At 34.6% G+C, this 13,670-nt stretch overlaps 1 protein-coding gene across 4 annotated transcripts in view; it reads right to left on the bottom strand.

The window, feature by feature from the left end:
• SLC38A6 (solute carrier family 38 member 6) overlaps window positions 1-13,670 on the bottom strand; it is a 67,844-nt gene that overhangs the window by 24,090 nt on the left and 30,084 nt on the right. For all 4 annotated transcript variants that reach the window (XM_047860980.1, XM_047860977.1, XM_047860978.1 and 1 more), the window contains 3 exons: window positions 12,333-12,411; window positions 2,367-2,449; window positions 1,842-1,900 (listed from right to left, as the gene is read on the bottom strand). In XM_047860980.1, the coding sequence (XP_047716936.1) occupies window positions 1,842-1,900; window positions 2,367-2,449; window positions 12,333-12,411 (221 nt within the window). The remainder of the gene's footprint in view (window positions 1-1,841; window positions 1,901-2,366; window positions 2,450-12,332; window positions 12,412-13,670) is intronic.

Genomic DNA, 13,670 nt, shown 5'->3' with positions numbered 1-13,670 from the left:
CAGAGGACTTGAATTTTTCCAAAGAGGACATACAGATGGCCAATAGACACACAAAAAGATACTCAGTGTCACTAATCATCAGGGAAATACAAATCAAAATCACAGTGAGATATCACCTTACACCTATCAGAATGCCTAAAATCAAAAAGACAGGACATACATAGCAAGTGTTGGCGAAGATGTAGAGAAAAAAGAACCCTCAGGCACTGCTGAAGGGAACGTAAATTGGTACAACCACTGTGGAAAACAGTATGGAGATTCCCCCCAAAATTAAAAATAGAAATACCATATGACCTAATATTCCACTACTGGGTATTTACCCAAAGAAAACAAAAACACTAATTCGAAAAGATATATGCACCCCTACGTTTACTGCAGAGCTATTTACGATAGCCAAGATATGGGAGCAACATAAATATTCAAATAGACAAATGGATAAGGAAGATGTGGTGTGTGTGTGTGTGTGTGTGTGTACATTATGAAATATCACACAGCAACAAAAAAGGATGAGACAGTGCCATTTGCAACAACATGGATAGATTTAGAGGGTAGTTTGCTAAGTGAAATAAGTCAGACTGAAAAAGACAAATACCATATGATTTCACACAGGTGGAACCTAAAAAATCAAATGAATAAACAGAAAGTAGAATCAGACCTATACATACGGAGAACAAACTGAGGGTTGCCAGAGGTGAGGAGGGGAGGGGGATGGGCAACACGGGTCAAGGGAAGTGGGAGATACAGGCTTCCAGTTAAGCAATGAATAAGTCACGGGGAATAAAAGGTACAGCATAGGGAATATAGTCAATGATATTATAATAGTGTTGAATGGTGACAGATGGTACTAACACTTGTGGTGAATATAGCATAATGTATTAACTTATGGAATCACTATGCTGTATACCTGAAGCTAATGTAACACTTTTTGTCAACTATACTCAAAAAAAAATCCACTTATGGTGAAAATAACTGTGGTTTCCCTTTTCAGTGCGGAGCCTAAAAAGTCTATGTTCATGGATGTTACCTAAACTTGTGGTGGTAATCATTTTGCTATATATGTAAGTCAGGTCTTTATGCAGTACACCTTCAGCTTAGTGCTGTATGTCAACTGTATCTCAATTAAACTGAGGGAGAAAAGAGTCTGTGTTCAGTTCATTTACTTCTAAGATACAAGTCAGACAATCTGAGGGAGGGAGGGCAATGATTTTTAACGCTGATAAATTCAACAAATGATTAAATGAAAACGCTTTTGAGTATTTTAGTTTTAAGAGCATCCACTGAAGTATAACTATTTCTGGACACTAAAACCAGGGTCACTTCCTCTTCATTTAAATAATCCAAAATTGTTTTATTCTCGTATCCCAGAAGACAGTTTAACCTAAATTAAATGCCTCCTAGATTGTTGTGATAGCTTGAAACCATGGCTCTATAATATGGCTCAACTACTGGTATACTGTGTTGTTGCTCATTTGGGTAGCATTTCCTTTCACTCATCTTTCAGTAGCAAGGGAGAGTTCAATCACATACACACACAGCATTATATGGAAATAAACTGAAACACACACCTACATAAAGAATTAGACTTCATCTTAGGTTTTAACACAATCAGTGTGCTCTCCTCTCTAGTGAACCAAAAGAGATACCGAAGTTTAACTGTGGCTTTAGCTCAGCCTCTTCAAAAGAGATACAACAAAGGAAATAATTTTGTGTCCTAAAGGGCTTTTTAAATAACACAATGAACTAAAACTAACAGAAAACAGAGTTGAAGAAAAAAGAAGACATTGACACAGTAAGTTCAATTTTAGTGAGGAGATAAGCAATGTACTCTATTTCAAACTTACCACAACAGCAAAGAACACCATAAAGAAAAATGATAAACTACTCGTGTAGCCAAGAAAGCCTGTAAAATAACAGTAAAATAAAAAGCAATTTATAAGGAAAGTGTTCCTAACGTACAGCAAAAGCTATACATCTTGGGCATGTTTTCTATTACAGTGCTTGGTATCTGGGGCTTAGGGCTGAGAATAACAACATTCCAACTATCTGTCACAGATCATTTATGCAGCTCTGTACAGCAGAGTTGGAACAGGCTTACCACTAATGGTACACTGTAAGGAAAGGCTGCTCTTTAATGTTCCACTGTAAAGATTTTATTTTAGTAGGGCAGACAAAATACTACTGCAAACCAAGTAATGGGCTAACTAGGCAAGGCTGAAGGCTGAACAACCTAAAATAAGTCCGAGTTCAAAATTATTCACCACTACCACCCTTCTGCTAAAAATGTGGTACTGTGAAATTTAAAAACCCCTTAACATTATCTTCTCTCTCTTCCAAACAAAAAAATGTTCTCTTCTCTAAAGACTTACCTATTTTAGGAAGAAGTGCAAGAGGGAACACAATGCCAACACAAATGATTATTAGTAGTATTTGTCCATCAAGATACCAAGACCTATTAGAAAAAAAAAAGTCCTATTTTAGGCACAGGAATCCACTGTTTGTGTTTACACGCGCGCACACACACACACACACACACACACACACACACACACAACCATTACAACCACCCATTAAGAAAAGTCTACTTCCTTTTAGTAAAATACGTTCTAGTGAAATCCTATTATTCTTATTAATGAATCTTCATTTAACAAAGGTATCAAAATAATGAGATGCCATTTTTCAACCACCAAATTAGCAAATATTTAAAAGTAAGATAATAGTCAATGTTGGTGAGGAGTGACAAGGTAAGCACAAAACTGGTGAAGGTAAAAACTGCATAAAAAATACAGAAAATCAGAAACAAACATCTAATACCATGACAATTTTTTAAAAAAATTTTTAAGTTTATTTATTTTTTGAGAGAGAGACAAGGGAGGGGCAAAGAGAGAGGGAAAGAGAGAGAGCATCCCAAGCACGCTCTGCACTGTCAGCGCAGAGCCCCATGCAAGGCTTGAACTCATGAACCGTGAGATCATGACCTGAGCAGAAACCAAGAGCTTGACACTTAACTACTGAGCCACCTACGTGCCCTTAAGACCATGACAATTCTAAAACAAATTATGTGACTAGGGAACAATTTCAAAAAAGAAATTTTTGTAAGTATAATAACGGAATGAATACTCAGTAAACATCATAAATATATATAGCATGATAGCAATTTTGAGGAAAGGATAGATTCATTAAAAATGGAAAGGAACTACAACCTATTGATAGCATCATCTCTGGGTGACAGAATGATGAGTAATTTTTATTCTTTACAGTTTTCTATATTTTTCAAATTATCAAGAAAGAGCATGAATTACCAGGAAAAAAAGTACTATATTTTTCATATAAAGGCATTAGCATAGTAAATGAAATAAAGGCAAGTTAAAAGTGTGTGATGATGTATTTGATTACTTAAGAAAATTGGATGAACATTAAAAAAAAAAAAAAAAACGGTCAGAAGGACAGATTTAACATACCAGAAGCAGATATGTCTATGTGGTAGCAATATGAGCAATTTTTATTTTCTCCTGGTTTACATATAGATGGGTTTCAATTTTCTAATATAAAATACATGTGTATAAGTTTTAAAACGTTAGAGTTAATGCCCCAAGAATTTAATAGTAAAGATTTCACTTTAGTATGTAAAGGACAAACAATTCATGCAAGAAGTATAACTAGTAAATACACACAAAGAAAAATCCAATCTCTGGTGCTAATTTAAGAAATAAAAATGAGGCTGTTGAAATTAAACTAGTAAAATTATTTTAAAAACAATATTCAAGGGTGTGGCACAATTGATCTTTCACGCATTGTTAGTGATCTTGTCAATTACTACTACTTCTGGAAAAACAATGACAATATGTAGCAAAAGCAATAAAAATATGGTAATCTAAGAAAAAAATCTATAATATAAAGAATTCTATGTGCATGAAACTATGAATATAACATTATTATAATATTAAGAAGCTGGCAGGAAGTCCTATATATTTAACAATAGAAAATATTAGGTCAATTAACAGCATATTCAGTGGAATGTTATGCAGCTTTAAAAAAAAGACAATTTAGTGAAATGGAAATGATAAAAGTATAAAATATATGGTTATTAACTATGTTTAAAAAAGCTTGAGAAAAATTAAAAGGGAATGAAATAACCACGATTAGGTAAGAGATGGTATTATGCATGATTTTTATTTTTTATCTGCCTTTTCTAAATTTCCTCTAATCATTTTTCACTGAAACATACACATATATACACACGCACAATAGTAACAAAGTAAAATTCATGCCAATATGGGAGCTAGAGTATCAAAGACAATAGGGATTATTTGTCCAAATCATATGGTAGATGCTCTCAGAATTCCCAGTTAGTGAAAATGCATCTTCTTTTTCTACCATGTAGCTAAAGTCTCCCATTGGCCTGTTAAATTAAGAAAATGGATAGGGGCATCTGGATGGCTCAGTTGGTTAAGCATCCGTCTCTTGATTTCAGTTCAGGTCGTGATCTCATAGTCATGAGACTGAGCCCTGCGTCGGGCTCTGCACTGGGCGTGGAGCTTGTTTAAGGCTCTCTCTCTCCTTTTCTCTCTACACCTCTCCCACTTGCACTCTCAAATTAAAAAAAAAAAAAAAAAAAAAGAAAGAAAAGAAAACAGACAAATTCCTAGAACCATACATCAAAATTGAATCATGAGAAATAGGAAATACGAACAGAGCACTAATGAGTAAGGAAAATGAATCAGTAATCAAAAACTTCCCAACAAAGAAAACCCCAGGACCAGATAGTTGTAATGATGAATTCTACCAAATATTTAAAGAAGAATTTATGTCAATTCTTCTCCAACTCTTCCAAAACTCTGAAGAGAAGGGAACACTCCCAAATTCATTTTACAAGAGCAGAATACTCTAATATCAAAGCCAGATAAGGATACTACAAAAAAAAGAAAACTACACATCAAAATTCCTGATTAATACAGATGCAAAAATCCTCAAAAAAATATTAGCAAACTGAATTCAGTGGCACATTAAAAAGATCATATACCATGATCAAGTAGAATTTATCCCTGCAATACAAGGGTGGTAGGACATATGTAAATCAATAAATGTGACACAGCATATTAATAGTATGAGAGATAAAAATCATATGATCATCTCGACATATGAGAAAAAGCATTTGACAAAATATAATAACCTTTTATAATAAAAGCTTCAATAAACTAGGTATAAAAGGAACATACTTCAACATAATAAAGGCCATACACAACAAACCCATAGCTAACATCATACTCGATAGGGAAAGGTTGAAAGCTTTTCCCTAAGATCAGGAACCACACAAGGGTGCCCAATCTCACCACTTTTCTTTTTTAAAATTTTATTTAAAAAAGTTTTTTAATGTTTATTCATTTTTGAGAGACAGAGCATGAGTGGGGAAGGGGCAGAGAGAAGGAGACACAGAATCTGAAGCAGGCTCCAGGCTCTGAGCTGTCAGCACAGAGCCCCATGCTGGGCTTGAACTCACGAACTGCGAGATCATGACCTGAGCCAAAGTTGGACGCCCAACCAACTGAGCCACTCAGGCGCCCCCCACCCCCTCATCTCACCACTCTTTTTAAACATGGTACTGGAAGTCCTAGCTAGACAGCCAAATTGGAAAAGAAGTGGTAAATCTGTTTTTATTTGCAGATTACACGATCTTATACACAGGAAATCTCAACCAAAAAACTGTTAGAAATATCAACACATTCAGTAAAGTTGGAGGATACAAAATCAACTTACAGAAACCAGTTACATTTCTATACACTAACAACAAAATATCTTAAAAAGAAATAAAACAATCCCATTTATGACAGCATCAAAACCAATAAAATATGTAGGAATAAATTTAACCAAGGAAGTGAAAATTCAATACACTGAAAACTGTAATACTTTGATGACATAAATTAAAGACACAAATGAAAAGCTATCCTGTCCATGTTCATAGATAGGAAAAATTAATTTGTTAAAATGTCCATACTGCCCAAAGCTATCTATAGATTTAACATATTCCCTATCAAGATTTCAATGACACTTTTTATACAAATGGAACAAACGATCCTAAAATTTGTATGGAACCACAAAAGATCCCAGATAGCCAAAGCAATCCTGAGAGAAAAAACAAAGCATCACTCACACTTCCTGATCCTAAACTATGCTACCAAGCTGCTATACCATTCAAAATAGCATAGTTATGGCTTAAAATAGACACATAGACCAACAGAACAAATAACAGAGCCCAGAAACAACTCTGTGTCCATATACAGCCAACTAACATTTGACAAGGGAGCCAAGAGTGTTCAATGGGGAAAAAATTTTCTTTAATAAATGGTGCTAGGAAAACTGGATAAACACATAAAAAATAAAAAGGACCCCTATCTTATACCACTCACAAAAATTAACTTAAAATGGATTAAAGACTTAAGTGTAATATCGGACCATAAAACTTCTACAAGAAAACATAGGAAAGTGACTCCTTGACATTGGTTTTGGCATTTATTTTTTGGACATGACATCAAAAGTATAAGCAACAAAAGCAGAAATAAGTGGCACTACATCAAACTAAAATGCTTCTGTACTGCAAAAGAAACAACAAACAATACGAAGAGTCAATCTATGGAATAAGAGAAAATATTTGGAAACCATATCTTTGGTAGGAAGTTGATATCCAAATTATATAAAGAACTCATACAAAGCAATAGCAAAAAAAAAAAAAAAATGAACAATCCAATGTAAAAATGGGCAGAGGAAATGAACATTCTTCCAAAGACGACATGCAAATGTCCAACAAGTATATGAAAAGGAGCTCGACATCACTAATCTTCAGAGAAATGCAAATTAAAACCACAATGAGATATCAGCTCACACTTGTTAGTATGGGTATCAAAAAGACAAGAAATAGCAAGTGTTGGTGAGGAAGTAGCGATAAAGTAATCCCTGCGTACTGTTAGTGAGAATGTGAATTGGTTCAGCCATTATGGAAAATAGTACGGACGTGCCTAAGAAAATTAAAAATAGAACTACCATATGATCCAGCGATGACACTTCCGGGTGATATATCCAAAGGAAAACAGGATATGGAAAAGATAGCTGCAGTTCCATATTTATTGCAGCATTATTCACAATAGCCAAGATATAGAAACAACCTAAGAGTTTGTCAGTGGATGAATGGATAAAGATGTGGGATATGTGTGTGTATATATGTATCTATATATATATACACACACACACACATACATAATATGCCATATATATAATATACATATGGAATAATGGAATATTATTCACCCACGAGAAAGAAGGAAATCTTGCCACTTGTGACAATATGGATGGACTCTGAGGGTGTTGTGCTAAGTGAGATAAGTCAGGCAGAAAAAAGATCATTATCGTTTATCACTTATATGTAGAATCAAAAAAGGCCACACTCACAGAAACAGAGTAGAATGGTGGTTACCAGGGGTGAGGGTGGGGGTGGGCAAGGGAACTGAGATGTTGGTTAAATGGTACAATTTGCAATTAGAGGATGAATAAGTTCTGGGGATCTAATGTACAGCCTTCTGATTGTAGTGAACAATAATGTATACCTGAAAGTTGCTAGGAGAGTAGATCTTTAATAGAACATGATGGAGGGGTTAGTTAACACGACTGTGGTAATCACACTGCAATACAGAAGTGTACTGACATGTTGAACACCTTAAATGTATACAACGTCATAGGTTATTTATATCTCAGTTTAAGAAAAAAGAAAGAAAAGGTTTTCCTCTACATGGGTTTCCACCCCTGGCTTCCGACATGGACTTCATCATGCACTGTGTCATTTTGTACCCTGGTTTAAGAGGAAGTCCTCTGTAACGTATCTTTCCCGGGTATTGTTGGGTGCCAGCCAGCAACTTCCTCTTAAACAGAGCAAAAGAAGGAGCGGCAGCAGAAATAGCACCATGATGACACCTTTCCCTTTTTCACTCTAATTCATGTCTTTAGGAAATGCATGTGTCAGAACCCAAAAACCTATGCGCAAGTATTTCTAGCACTAATGGACCCAAAGATGTGCTCTCTGCATTTGCACATGCCTCTCAATTCCTGTATGCAGGAGGACCTAAGAGCACACATATTAAGAATACAAAATGACGGGGCACCTGCGTGGTTCAGTTGGTTAGGCGTCCGACTTCAGCTCAGGTCATGATCCCACAGTTCGTGAGTTCAAGCCCCGTGTAGGGCTCTATGCTGACAGTTCAGAGCCTGGAGCCTACTTCAGATTCTGTGTCTCCCTCTCTTTCTGTCCTTCCTCCACTCACACTGTTTCTCAAAAAAGGAATAAATGTCAAAAAAAAAAAAAAAAGAATACAAAATGATATTGGGCATGTTCCTCTTCTAGTCACTCTTGAATTCAAGTGTCAAAATGGGAACTTCAAAATATCCCTCATTGAGGAACACCTGGCCACCAAATTTCTGGAAACAGCAAAAAGCCCAGGGCTCTCTGCCTAAAACCACGCTCCTTCTGGGACCCAATATCAGACCCAGACCACTGCAGTGTCAGGAGAAAAAAGACCCAAAGGAGCACCAAAGCAGATTCCATCTGACAGTTCTGCTGTTCCTACTGTCATGAAGGTGGAGTTGTGCAGAGGGCATATTAATCTTTAGGACCAAAGACTCTTTTCTCTTGCGTAAGAATAAAGGAACATTTTAAGTCCTGAAGTTTATAACTTGCACAACTTATATAACGTATTACAACTATATCAGACCACAATTCACTCATGTCCAAAAGCCATGAGACTGCCCAAAGCACTTAACTGTGGGACTAAAGACAATGTCACCTCCTCCCGGCAGTCCCTCAGAATCACAGTTATGGTATGTTAGTGCAGACTAACACATGCCTCAGATACTGCCTCCTTTTTCTCAGAACAGTGCTTTCCTTTAAATTGTCCTCTTCACAGGACTGGATTTTAAATTCCTGATACAAAAAGAACTTTATTGGGGTGCCTGGGTGGCTCAGTCAATTCAGTGTCCAACTCTTGATCTCGGCTCAGGTCATGATTTCACGGTTCGTGAGATCGAGCCCCACAGCAGGCTCTGTGCTGATAGTGCAGGATTCTCTCTCCCTTCCTCTCTGGCTCTCCCCTGCTGGCGTAAGCTCTCCCTCTCAAAGTAAATAAATAAATAACCAACAAACAAATAAAACTTTATTGCAAAATATAATTTCTCTATCCCTGGCTTGGCTACTGGTTAATCATTTCTTCTTAAGGTACATTAATAAAGCCAATTGCAGATACAGTGCTTTTCTTTACCATTCAACCATAAGGCAATATAGTAATGCACAGTAAAGTTAGTTTAGATTTGATGTGCATGTCACAGTCAACTGAATTGTGTTTGGCGATGGATAGTTTCCAAAGAAGAGAGGTGATTAAACTTGCAAAATAAAACCCAGCCTGAGAAATACAAACCAGTAAAACATAATCTCCAAAAGCACCCATTAAATAAGCATCTTTTATAAATCAAAATTTTAGAAGAATATACTAACCTTAAATTTTTTCCTAAGGGGGAAAAAGAATTATCTAAGCGAACCCCTGTTTTCCTACTGTAATCTAAATATACATTCCTTTAAGCCAAAAGAATTAGAGTAAAAAGTTTTATACTTCCTAAAAAACTTGTTTGATCTGTGGATTTAATCCTATATGATAAAAATGTTCCAAGTATGAAATATAGAGTTTAAATCCTTAGCTGTATTGCAAATGCTTTGGCATGCAGATGCTTTTTTCCATATTTTAATGAAAACCAGATTTATTTATAAGTTGCTTTAATTTCATTCTCGAATGGAATGGAACAAGAGTATCATATGTTCTGAATTAGGATCTTACTCACATCCCATATCAATTATGTAACTCAAATGCAAGACAACTTAATTGTGTCAATCATATTCCCCTGACAAGATCATTAAATGTTAACAGAGAGCTTCCAACTTTTAACAACCATAGATTTTTAAAATATAAATTATTCTGTGAAAAATACCAATGCCTCATACAAGTTTGGGATTAAGTATTATAGTTTCTGACTTCTAACAGTAATTTTTGAAATCAGAATATTGTGAACATACGGTTTCTTTTTGATAACATCTTTTTAGAGGTTTATATTTCACAAAGGTACATCAAATCTCACAGAAAATAAGCACACCTGAAAGACCTTAACTGCAATTTATTGTCAAACCCTAAAATAAAAGCGTATCAATATCATATTGACTCAGAAGAAATACTGCTATGTAACTTTTAAAATACACTGCCCTAGACAGTTGTTAATTACCATAACATTTGTTTCTTAATTATTTTACAGCATCAAGCTTTAAAGATTAATGATTTACCTATATTCTGACCAACTAATATAGTCTCTTATTAATGTTCTTCAAAATTCTGAAGTCCAAAGTAAGCAAATGTACATTTCATGTACAACAAGATGAGGCTGTCCAAGAGATGTGCAATTTTCCAAAACCGACATGATACAAACTGGCCACAGTATTTTGAAGTATAGCTTTAAAAATCGATTTCTGACATATAAAAATACCATTGTAATCAATTTTCCACCAAGATGAATAAGATGGGAGTTTATTATTATTTTTTTTAGACAAACCAGAAAAAAATCCCAACCAAATTGCAATTGATTTAAATTAGCTATGGTAAAAGTATCGCATTTACAGAAAGAAGACCTAAATTTTAGTGGCAGTTCTGTCTTATGCTACCTTAATTATTTCTGAAATTTTATATACATTTTTATCCCTTCTCTTTCCACAAAGACATATGACAATAAAAATTTAAACAGAAGTCACCAAATTCAGGAGCAAGAAGAAGGCAAAGCACATGTGACAACTATTAGGATTAACAGTTTATGCAACACATTCAAATTTGACTCTGACCTTCCTGGCAGAGCAAACAGGGCAAATTCACCTTTCATGTAGTTATTATTATTGAAATTTCTTTATTTTTAATTGTGGGTATATTTGACACACAACATTATGGAATTTCTTAATTCCCCTCATTTACACTATGCTATCAGCTTACAAAAAGCATTTGTATATATAATATCTTGTTTGATCATATCAACAACTTTCTTATGAAGTTGTTCTTAAGAACACTGGTACCCCCATTAAGCCAGGTGAAGAAACCCAAACCACAGAATTAAGTCATATGGCCAAAAGAAGTAAAACTTCTTGAGATCATTGAATGTCACATGGATAGAACATGTCTCCTTACTCTTAGTCTAACATTCCTGATTCTACTTCTCATGGCCTTGAGTTCTTAGCCCTAAACCTTAAAATCAACCTGTCACATAGAATTTTTTTGAGTAATAGAAGTTGTCCTCATTATTTGCACAGCGATGCAAAAGTGAATTTAACACAGCTATTTCTTATAGCAATTGTTCATCAAACTAAGAGCATAAAATGTAAAAGTAACTAGATAAAGCTGTAGATGAGGCAGTTGTGAACACCAAATGTGATAATGAATGTGGAAACCCTATAAACTGTAAAGTACTACACAAAGGCACAATAGTTTCTGATGATGAAAAATCATGCAGGACTTCGATTCCTATTCAGATCTGAAGTACACCATACTTTCCTTATAAATATGTATTTGAGTAGAGTTTTTTCATGGAAGCCAAGTTGCAAAAGCTAAAAAGTTAATTTTGAAAACTTGCCCTTCAGTCCAGAACAAGTTCACATATTAGAGCACAACAGCCAAATAATTACATCAAAAAGTCTGATAGGTTTTTGTATTATGGTTTAGAAATTATGTGAAATAACTTGATGACATTTAAAAGAATTTATTCTGTCTTTTCGAGTTTATTCTTCGCAAAGTTTCTTTTCCTGTGCAAGGAAAAACAGAATTGTTTTTTTCCCATAAAAAGAGATGAGTCAATAGTCTTTAGAACCCAGTATTTTTTAAATAAGGGAGAAAGGAAGTATAATGTGGTTTAGTATTGTTTATAATATTGTTAAAAAACAGGAAATGAAATAATTAAATCCCTGCAAACCATTTATTTTTTCAAACCCTGCTTTAGAATAGAAATTCACAAGTGTGGCCGTAACTTTATCACTGTGGTTTGCTGAAAAGCGACAGCAGTATTAACCACTCCCCTCCTTTGTTTAAGACCTTTACGGGCAGGACTTTCCACTAACCCCCATTCCCCACCTCATTTTTTCATCGAAAGAAGAAATTTCTCCTTTTTTCTTCTCCAAGAAACAGTTCCTTCCTGTCTTTGCCTAATATGCCATATCATGAATAAATACTTATTGAATTAATAAATTAATGGACACAACGGGAAATATTTTTTCTTACCCAGTATGGCCTCCTGACAAAAATTCTGAAATAGCAGCAGGAAGCTCTGTTTTAATAATTACAAGATATGATGACATAGCTGCAAAAAAAGATAAAAACAGTTTCTATTAGAATTCTATACTTCTTAACCATTTAAAGAATGATTTATACAGAAACACAGATGTCCATTAGGGCTTTGACAACATGTGCAAGATTAACTCATACTGCATTATCCCAAAGGTATATACACGCCAGGAATGGAGATAAATAACTGTGTAGAGAATAACTGGTAGCTCATTATAGATGCTTTGTTTACATTTCAAACCCAAGACAAACTATTTAGGTAAAAGGAAGGGTCTTAATTACAGGGAATTTATAAATGAAAAATTTTTTTATGTTTTGCGCACGTTTGTATGTTATCAACCCTGTTCAAGGCATTAGAGGTTAGTTTAGCAACAACTGATACAGAAACAGGAGTTTAATAAGTACTAGAGAGAGACCCCCCCCACACACCCAAAGAAGTCTCACTCCCTTCCTCTCCATTTCTTTGCTTCCCCCCAACACATTATGCACATGTTATTATAAAATAAAAATAAAGTGCATAATGAGTTACATTTTTAATTGTCCTCTAAAACTAATTAGAAAAGATTCAGTGGTAAGTGCTAAGCATATTAAATGGACAAAACTTACAACTTTTATTCCATTTTATTAACAGAGCTCATCTGTATTATGTAATCAAAACCTGAAGCTAGCATTATTTCTTACATTTGATCTGACAGGATCCAAGAAAGAAGTAGTTTTTAAAGCATTTTACTAATGATCCCATTTCTGATGCAGCTATAAAAAAAAATCCTATAAACCTTCCATCATATATTAGGAAATATTTTAATATGGTTACAGAACATAGAACTCATTTATATGTAAATACTTGAGTTTAAGCTTACATGTTTAAGTACATAGAAACCCAGATGATTAGAGTCAGAACTTCAGTTTAACAGAGTAATAATCTCTCTTTCCCCCAGAGATTAAGTGTATATTAAAAAAAGGCCAACAAGAGTATGTCCAAGAAGAATAAAGAGTGTACTCTGTACGCACGTTAATTTTATTACTTATTTATATTTCAGGAAACATTTTACTTTCTCCTTGGACCTACAAAAACTAAGAACACAAATGAATGCCAAGTCTGAATGGTAAAAATCTGGTGAAAAATTGATTAAAAGGCTCAAATGTTTAAAAAGAAGGATGCATTTTTCTCAAACAACATGTGTAAATGTAGCTGAACTTCTCCACAATTATTACAGTACTATGTGACCACTGGAGAAAGAAAAAAAGGAAATATACTATTTTGTACATAAATTT

The sequence above is a fragment of the Prionailurus viverrinus genome, chromosome B3, assembly GCF_022837055.1.
Source record: "Prionailurus viverrinus isolate Anna chromosome B3, UM_Priviv_1.0, whole genome shotgun sequence".
NCBI classification, from domain to species: Eukaryota; Metazoa; Chordata; class Mammalia; order Carnivora; family Felidae; genus Prionailurus; species Prionailurus viverrinus.
The sequence above is the reverse complement of the archived record's forward strand: the minus strand, read 5'-3'. Positions and strand labels throughout refer to the sequence as shown.